Source organism: Oppia nitens, unplaced genomic scaffold (assembly GCF_028296485.1).
Source record: "Oppia nitens isolate AA-2021 unplaced genomic scaffold, nextdenovo-longstitch-racon4-pilon3 scaffold6_pilon_pilon_pilon, whole genome shotgun sequence".
Classification (NCBI taxonomy): domain Eukaryota; kingdom Metazoa; phylum Arthropoda; class Arachnida; order Sarcoptiformes; family Oppiidae; genus Oppia; species Oppia nitens.
Window position 1 is genome coordinate 825,969 of NW_026533250.1, and position 8,534 is coordinate 834,502.

The 8,534-nt window shown below is 27.9% G+C and overlaps 3 protein-coding genes across 4 annotated transcripts; 2 read left to right on the forward strand and 1 right to left on the reverse strand.

Moving 5' to 3' along the window:
• Positions 1-293: 293 nt before the first annotated feature.
• On the reverse strand, positions 294-3,031 carry LOC128962366 (palmitoyltransferase ZDHHC17-like). The gene is made up of 9 exons (XM_054308740.1): positions 2,770-3,031; positions 2,315-2,696; positions 2,116-2,254; positions 1,555-2,045; positions 1,309-1,430; positions 917-1,157; positions 674-828; positions 510-607; positions 294-444 (listed from the first exon to the last, which is right to left on the reverse strand). The coding sequence occupies exons 1-9, from the start codon at positions 2,830-2,832 to the stop codon at positions 294-296; spliced, it is 1,842 nt and encodes a 613-aa protein (XP_054164715.1). The 5' UTR covers positions 2,833-3,031.
• A 212-nt stretch (positions 3,032-3,243) lies between these two features.
• LOC128962061 (mitochondrial import receptor subunit TOM40 homolog 1-like) lies at positions 3,244-4,952 on the forward strand. Of its 2 annotated transcripts, XM_054308387.1 has the most exons (6): positions 3,244-3,340; positions 3,539-3,719; positions 3,786-4,265; positions 4,332-4,444; positions 4,515-4,611; positions 4,695-4,952. In XM_054308387.1, the coding sequence occupies exons 2-6, from the start codon at positions 3,560-3,562 to the stop codon at positions 4,832-4,834; spliced, it is 990 nt and encodes a 329-aa protein (XP_054164362.1). In that variant the 5' UTR covers positions 3,244-3,340; positions 3,539-3,559; the 3' UTR covers positions 4,835-4,952. The 2 variants fall into 2 exon arrangements, with proteins under 2 accessions (XP_054164362.1, XP_054164363.1); XM_054308388.1 differs by having other exon boundaries at positions 3,244-3,719.
• A 2,123-nt stretch (positions 4,953-7,075) lies between these two features.
• Positions 7,076-8,534, forward strand: LOC128962367 (uncharacterized). Its single transcript, XM_054308741.1, has 2 exons — positions 7,076-8,423; positions 8,519-8,534. The coding sequence occupies exons 1-2, from the start codon at positions 7,339-7,341 to the stop codon at positions 8,532-8,534; spliced, it is 1,101 nt and encodes a 366-aa protein (XP_054164716.1). The 5' UTR covers positions 7,076-7,338.

An 8,534-nucleotide genomic window follows, 5' to 3' on the forward strand; every position in this document is an offset into this window, starting at 1 on the left:
ATGACCTATAATTTAATGTTTATTTTTTAATCTTAGAATAAGCACTAAAAATCATCTCATTTACCGGTACTTTAAATTAAGAAATCTCATTTTAAAATTTATTAGTTATATTTTCAATATTTAATTAAAATTTTTTTACAATTTAATCTATACTAAAATTAAGTTAATTTGAAAAGTAAATATAATTTTTATATTAAATTATTTTTAATTATTAACATTTATGAAAAATTTTTTTTTAATCATAATCAATTTATATTATAATTTATAAGAAATGTTATGAATTATGATTTATATCATACAAAATGAGTCATTAAAGGAGAGTATGTTTGAGAGTCGTCGTCTTCATCGTCCACTTCGTAGACATACCTCCAGTCCCGAGAGTCCGGTCGGAATCGATATACTCTCCACTCACAGAAATCCAACATATTTTGGAAAAATCCACGGCTTTTGTTTAAAATAAATAGAAAAAATTAAAATCAATAAATTTATAAAATATAACAACAAATTACTTGAAAGGGCTATTCAAATGTCCGCTTTCGTCGCGTTTGAAATGCTTATAACGCCTACAATTCATTCGCTCGTTTGTTGTCATCGCTAACCATAAAACCTAATATATTAATAAAATTATTATTTAATAACAAAATTTACAAAATAGATATTGTATTTTAATTACTTGATAGAGTTGACAAATAACCAAACAAAATACCCAAACGCTATGAATTAGAGCATTTAGGGCACACCATGTTATCCAACCATTATAAGACCAGGCATTTGGTAACATTTTCCATAAATTTGATTCATTTCCAATATTCAAGTGATAAATAAAATCTATTAAAAAAATTCAATATCAAATTACATTATTTTCTATTATTAATAAAAAATTATTTAATTCTAAATAATATAACTTTCATCTTACATAAATAAGTGCCATAAAGATACCAAATAATCACTAAATAAAGTGATATAAGATACCAAATAAAATATTTGTGGTTAAGAGCACCGACACAATTGGCAATCCATGGACAGTGGTGGTCAAAACGGGCCACACATTGATTGCAAACCGAACAATGTTTTGATCGCAAAGGTTTCCTAATAAGACAAGTACTGCAAAACCATTGTGGATCAAAACCATCCCTTTCCGCCAACTCTATTATTGTCTAATTAAACAATATTTGCAAACAATAATCATCTGTATACATATTATTATAAAATTTTTCTGATATAATTAACTTAATTTTTGATTAAAATAGTTAAAATTATAAAATTTTACAGGTACTTTGAAATAATGTAAAGTATATAATAACTTACTCTATATCGTTGATCGTGATCTTTAGCTATAACACCGGGATCACCGGTACATGTCTTGTAAAAACTGTAGAAGAGTAGTGTTGAAGTAATGACAAAACCAAATAAGTAATAGACATCAAATACTATTAATAAAATACAATTAGTTTTAAATATATTTAAAAATATATTAACAAATTTGAGACATACATTGAGAAAAATAAGTTAAAAAAGTGATGTAAAGCCAAAATTTGGTTGAAATGTATATACTTATTGGCATTATATTATACATCCGAACATCAAACACAAAACGAATTAAACCATAGGAGATGAGACACAAAAGTGAAAATAAAACTATTTTTAAAGCAATTGCGATATTTAATTCAAAAAGTTGTCCAAATATGAAATATGCAATCAATGGTGACCCAGCCATCAGCCAATATCTTATCACTTGGTCTTTAAGTGATGGTATTTTTAATTGTCGACCCATAATATTTATTTTATTTATAACTCTGTCTTTATTATAAGCCTCCTGTAAGCGATTTGTGAGCCAAACGGGAGCATTCAATGTCTTAGCCATATCTAGTGGTGTATCTCCGGCACCATTCTTGGCGTATACGTTGGCACCGGCTTTCAAAAGCAATGAAACTGTAGTCGAGTTTCTCGAGAAAACGGCCCAATGAAGAGCTGTATTTCGATTTCGTTTATCACATAAAGAAAGACTAGCGCCTAATGTTATAAACATACGGGTCGGGTCACTCCTAAACATATAACAGATATATACCGATAAACTTATGGTTATATTTTGTTATAAATTATATCAATACTCACGCATTTACTCTAAATGCCGACCACATCAATGGTGTCATACCATTACTATCCGCTACATTGATATCTTGATTTTTAGCCAACAAATAGGCCGCAATTGATGTGTGACCAAACTGTGCGGCCAAATGAAGACAATTTGTACCTTCAAAAATAAAAACACCAAATCATTAAAATATCAAAACAATTAATTTATATACCATACCTTCACCATCAAGTATTGATGGATCAGCTCTATGTTGCATAAGAAGTATAACCATTGACAGATGTCCTTGTCTTGTAGCCCAATGTAATGGTGTTGACAGAAGATCACCGCCAACTGCATCAACAATAGCTCCCTTTCCGATGTAATATTTGACCAAATCTTGTCTATTATTAATGGCTGCCCAATGAAGAAGTGTAACATTTTCGGCATCTCTTTGATTGACATTAAAATCATTTTCAATCAATTGTTTGCATCGTTCAAAAGCGCCGTATTGTGTGGCCTTAACAATGTCCAAATGACTCACATCGGGACCCGATTCCGCTTTTTCCGAAACTTGATTCGGGCTTTCATTTTGGCTATTATTTGACTCCAAGTCATCAGACTATTCATATAAAACAAGTTTTTAATAATATCTCATTTAAAATGAAATAATTAGTCGACCGATGATGACATACCTGTAAAGAAGTGGTCAAATAGGGAGGTATTAATGCTGAACAAGGGTTGGGCTCTTCTTCCATGTCTTTAATCAACTATCATATCAATTGTCACCAATCGGTCATCACTTGTATCTAATTGTGTCCACTAATTGCTTCATTGATTACTTAAAATCATTGAATCAATCACTCAATCAATTAGTCTTTAATTTGTTATCAATTTGTAGACAAACTTTCAATACTTGAAGTCATATGAAAACACTGAACACTGCATAACATATGATATACTAAACAACGTATTCTTTATTTACATATAATTTAAACCCCAAATCAATTAAAAAATATATTCATATATACTGTATATAATGTAATCAATAATAGAATACTGTTTATGCGTTACGTTATATACTATTTGTATACAAAACGGTGAAGCAATGAAATAGCAATCATTTTTAACATATAAATAATGTAATCAATTATAAAATAAATAACATTTAATCTACAGTTAAGGGAATCAGTAATAGTGAACGTAATTGATGGACGAAAAAATGGAAAGCATGTCTTAAATGATGGTTTGAATCACTTTTAAAATGTAAAACTGTTTTCAATTGAATTCAATTGATTTAAATGTTTATCACTTTTAATATTAATTAATATAAATAATTGTATTATTTGTTTAACACATTAATCAACAAATTATTATAAATTTGATCTCTTTTTTGACCACAAATTGATTTTTATTGTGATTATTATAAGCATTAAATTTACTGTTAATTTATATAATAAATAGTTTTGCAATAATTATTAACTAATGGGTAACGTATTGGCCGCCACATCACCGCCACCGCCGCCGACGACATATGGAGTGCCGCCGATGTCAACTAAAGATGATTCGGTCGGCAAAGTGGACACAAGTACTGCAAATGACTTGAATCCGGGACCGATGGAAGACTTGCATAAGAAATGCAAAGGTTTGACCAAATGATCTGTCATTTGATATGTCATATCATGATTGATGTAATTGTTGGCCACAATAGATGTATTTCCGATGCCCTTCGACGGCGCCAGACTTGTCATAACTAAAGGACTGAGTAATCACTTCCAGTTGAGTCATAACATAACGATGTCAAACGGTGTTACAGTACCACCCGGTTATCGATTTGGTGCCACATATATCGGTACAAAACAAATATCGCCGACAGAGGCCTATCCTATATTGTATGGAGAGATGGATCCGTCGGGTAATTTGAATTCAAGACTTTTGCATTTAATTGGCGATCGACTCAAACTTCAAATCGGAGCTCAAATTCAAGATTCGAAGTGTGTGTCCTCACAGTTGACCACTGACTATAGGGGTCGCGATTTCACGGCATCGATGACTTTCGGAAATATAGATCCAATTAATTTGTCTGGAGTTGTGGTCAGTCATTATTTGCAAAATGTTACACCAAATGTCGCACTCGGAGGTGAACTCGCCTACCAGTGCGGACCACATGTTCCTGGAAATGAAGTGGCAGGTAATTGAAACATTCATTTGATTTAATAAAATACATGATTTTAATTAAACAATTACTTTTCAATAGTTTTATCACTCGCCGGTCGGTATACTTCACCAAATAATTATATACTAAGCGGAACGTTAAGCAATTCCGGGGCACATCTCTGTTATTATCAGAAAGGAGGCGAAAATATTCAGGTATTTACTAGTAGTTTAAGTAATTATTATAATACACTATATTTAATGTATACCTGTTGTTGGATCATAGGTTGGAGTGGAAGTGGAGACAAATTTACGAATGATGGAAAGTACGGCTTCATTTGGATATCAGGTGGATCTGCCAAAAGCTAATCTTGTTTTTAGAGGTATTGAAACAGCTATTGATTATGTTTTGATGTTTTATTATCATAGCTACCAGTAATATAAATCGATTTATTAATGTTTTCAGGAATGGTAGACACAAATTGGACAGTAGGTGCCGTCTTAGAGAAGAAATTACTTCCACTGCCCTTTACATTTGCACTGAGTGGTCAAATCAATCACATAAAGCACGCGACCAGAATCGGCGCCGGACTATATTTAGGTTAATATAGGAGTTAACTAATTATCATCTGTTTTACAAGTCATCAATTATTATATCAATATTAGCACCGCTTCTATTATGAAGTAACTTAAAATTGATTTATACATTATTATATATATTATATAAATTAGTTTGATTTAGATATAATGTGTTCTTATATTTAAGGACATTAATATGTTACGGTTTTTTTATTAATTTCTATTAAATTGCTTTTTATTGTCAAAAGTATTTTAATACAATTTAAATATAACTCAGATTCAATATAATAATAAGCAATTAAATGAATTATATATAATTTTTTTTATAAATTTAGTCATAATTTAAATTTAGTTGAATAAAAAATTAATAAATAAGTATTTTTCTATATTTTTTTCTATCAAAAATGGTGTTCTGAAGTAATAACAATAAAATTTTTAAACAAAAATAAATTTATATATACAGTATAATATATATTATATATGATGAATATAATTTATAAAATATTTTTCAAATGTACAGCTATTATAAAGGTATTGGCACAAAAAAATGGTATAAAAATATATTAAAATACTATATTTATATTATTCAATAATAATTTTTTTTATATGATTTTTGATTTACGTAATCAACAATTCATAGTTTTTATTTGTTTTTTAAATAACTTTTAAATTCTCAACAACTGTTTGTAGTTTTTTAAAACAAGTTTTCAAACATTTATTTGAACTAAACGTATGCCAAAAAACGGCAATCAAAACATTCTTTACATTTGATTTCAAACTTAATGTACAATTATACTATTTTAATAGCATATAAATTTATTTACTTTATTTTTTACAGAAAATACAATAAATATGTTTGCATAGAGTTTGCGACATATTATTACAGTGTTTTATATTTGTTAATTAAAAAATTTATAGCATTTATTTAATTTTAACGACGTTATGTCAAACTATTAATATAAATATATGCAAAACATTTATTGCTTTACAATTATCGGCTTAAAATATTAAAAATTGTTTTCAATTATTTTACTTTTGATTGCATTGAAATTAACTTTGCTATGAATTAAAATAATTTTTAATTTACGCTTACAATTAATATGAGTTATCACTTAAAACTTCAATCTTTTAGTGGATAGATATTTGTTTCAACACTAATACAAATACCTTATATTCAGCGCTAATAAAACTGTCAGAAACTAACTTTTTTTACTTTTATTAGATATTATTAAGATTTTTTTTGGTGACTTTCAATATTACTCAACTCTGGTTTTAAATGTAATTAAACATTACTACAATTTAATAGATATGCAAATAATTTAGTAATTTTTTAGTTATAAATATAATAAAATAATTAATATAAATGAGTTTTTTTATTTATTATGTTTCTGATTAATTTATATTTAATTAATTTTTAATTATTTTATTTTTATATTGAGTAAAATTATTACGGTATGTATTAATAGATGAATAATAGTAAGTTTATCATTGATTAATTATTTTTAACATTGTTTATATACAGAATTTTATTTTTAAAATTACATTATACCGGTATATATTATTTAAAAAATAATTATAAAATTTTTATTTCAAAAAAATAATATTATTATTTAAAAAATAATTATAAAATTTTTATTTAAAAAAAATAATATAATTATTTGTTTGTGTTATTAAAAAAAAGTATTGTATTGTGAAATTTTAAATATCTTATTTGCATTGTTTTTGTTGTAAATGTAAAATATTAAATTTATTTATACTTGATTAATGATAGTACAGTATATTGCATTCAATTACAACAAAAATGAATACTTTTTATATGTCATATTAGATAGTTTACAGTAAATTGTTTTTAAAAACTATTTTTGCAAAATAAGTTTCGGCTCTTTGAGGACAACCCTCTGGCATATAATGAAATGAATCTCAGTTTTACTCTCATCACTGATTTGTATCATTTGTTTGAATCAAAATAAAAATTGGGTTAAACTTAGATATATCTAATAAAGCTTTTGCTACCAAAACAGTTGATATGTAAACTCGTTTTGTTATTCATTACATAAAAGTTATAAAAATTTAATTTCACTTATTTTTTAATACTTAATTCAATTTGACACTCAATTGAAGTAATTTTAAACAAATTTCACAAAATGATTCAAAAGGTAAGATATTATTTAATTTATATCAAATTATTACAATTTAAAAAATTGTTTTTTTTTTAATAGTTTGAAGTGAAAACTTTTTTATTATTAATTTTATGGATAATATCATCGAATTGTCAAAGTTCTGAAACACAGACCAATGGTAATCAACCATTTTTCTTCAATTTACCACCTCTTCAGTTACAACCTTTACAATTACAACTAAATCCGGCGTCTTCTTCATTATTTTTAGTAGACAACAACCAATCGATTCCTATTCAAACACTTCACTCTGATTTACAACAAAACAATTTACTACAGAATACTAATCAACAATTGATAACAACAACAAACTTTGCCACAAATCAGGCTTCTTCTGCTAATTTGCCAAAGTCTATGTCTTCAGTCTCATCCGATCCCATAACTCTTCAATCAACTTCAGGCCAACAATTTTCATTCATTCCTTTAGCTTTTCAAACGCCAACTCCAAAGACTGATTCCCAAAAACCAACAAAAGCTCAGGTTTTGCAATCTTTGACTCAACAAAAACCAACATTTCAACCATTTTTTAAAACACAATCGTTTGAAACTCTGATAAACCAACAAAATAAACCAATTACTGCCACACAATCTCAATCTCGACTTCAAATTCAACCCTTAAATTTTAAATCATTAGCTACTGTACAAAAAAGTTTTAAACCAATTACTAAACCATTATCAGTATTTCAATTTCAACCCAAACTTCAATTTCAACCCCAACCCCAACCTCAACCTCAACCTCAACCTCAACCTCAAATTCAATCCCTATCCCAACCTCAATCTCAAATTAAACCCTTAAATTTTGAACCACTTGCTACTGTACAGCAAAGTTTTAAACCAATTTCTAAACCATTATCAATATTTAAACTTCAACCCCAACCTCAAATTGAATCCCAAACCCAACTTCAAATTCAACCCCAACCCAAACCCCAACCTAAAATTCAACCCCAATTCCAAGTCCAACCTTTAACATTCAAATCACTGAATTTAATACAATCCCAAACTTTAAGGTCAAATATAGAACCATTAACTTCACAATTTCAAACTCAATCTCAGATATTTAAACCATTGGATAGTTTAGAGCCGCAAACTTTTAAATCGCTTTTTATATCTCAACCAAAAGCAACAGCCATAACACCAGAACCACTTAAAACACCATTAGTTAAGAATATTGTCACTCAGACACCATCAGTGAGCCATCAGTCAACACAAACTACACGAAACAATAACAAGAATTTAATTAATGAAATTCCTGCTATTAATTCTGTTTTGAATGATTTGTCAGCCTATGTGCCGATAGAACTGCCGGCACAGGCATTCATTTTTCAAGGTGTAGGTCCGTCACCGACAAAACCAGTACAACACACAGTAAATGATGGAAATACACAATTTCTGCCACCTGTTATATTACCTGCTCTTACATTGCCCGGTGATAATAATATGTTTATCATTGAAGTACCAAATAATAATAATAATAATAATAATAATAATAATAATAATAATAATAATAATAATAATAATAATAATAATAATATAGGCGATCAAAATGCTAA

Coding starts and splice junctions, on each gene's coding strand:
- LOC128962367 (XM_054308741.1), top strand. CDS start 7,339: ATGTCTTCAGTCTCATCCGATCCCATAACTCTTCAATCAACTTCAGGC.
- LOC128962061 (XM_054308388.1), top strand. CDS start 3,560: ATGGGTAACGTATTGGCCGCCACATCACCGCCACCGCCGCCGACGACA. Junction 3,720..3,785: donor CTTGCATAAGAAATGCAAAG/GTTTGACCAAAT, acceptor TGGCCACAATAG/ATGTATTTCCGATGCCCTTC. Junction 4,266..4,331: donor TCCTGGAAATGAAGTGGCAG/GTAATTGAAACA, acceptor ACTTTTCAATAG/TTTTATCACTCGCCGGTCGG.
- LOC128962366 (XM_054308740.1), bottom strand. CDS start 2,832: ATGGAAGAAGAGCCCAACCCTTGTTCAGCATTAATACCTCCCTATTTG. Junction 2,046..2,115: donor TCGGCATTTAGAGTAAATGC/GTGAGTATTGAT, acceptor TTATATGTTTAG/GAGTGACCCGACCCGTATGT. Junction 608..673: donor TTATTTGTCAACTCTATCAA/GTAATTAAAATA, acceptor TTAATATATTAG/GTTTTATGGTTAGCGATGAC.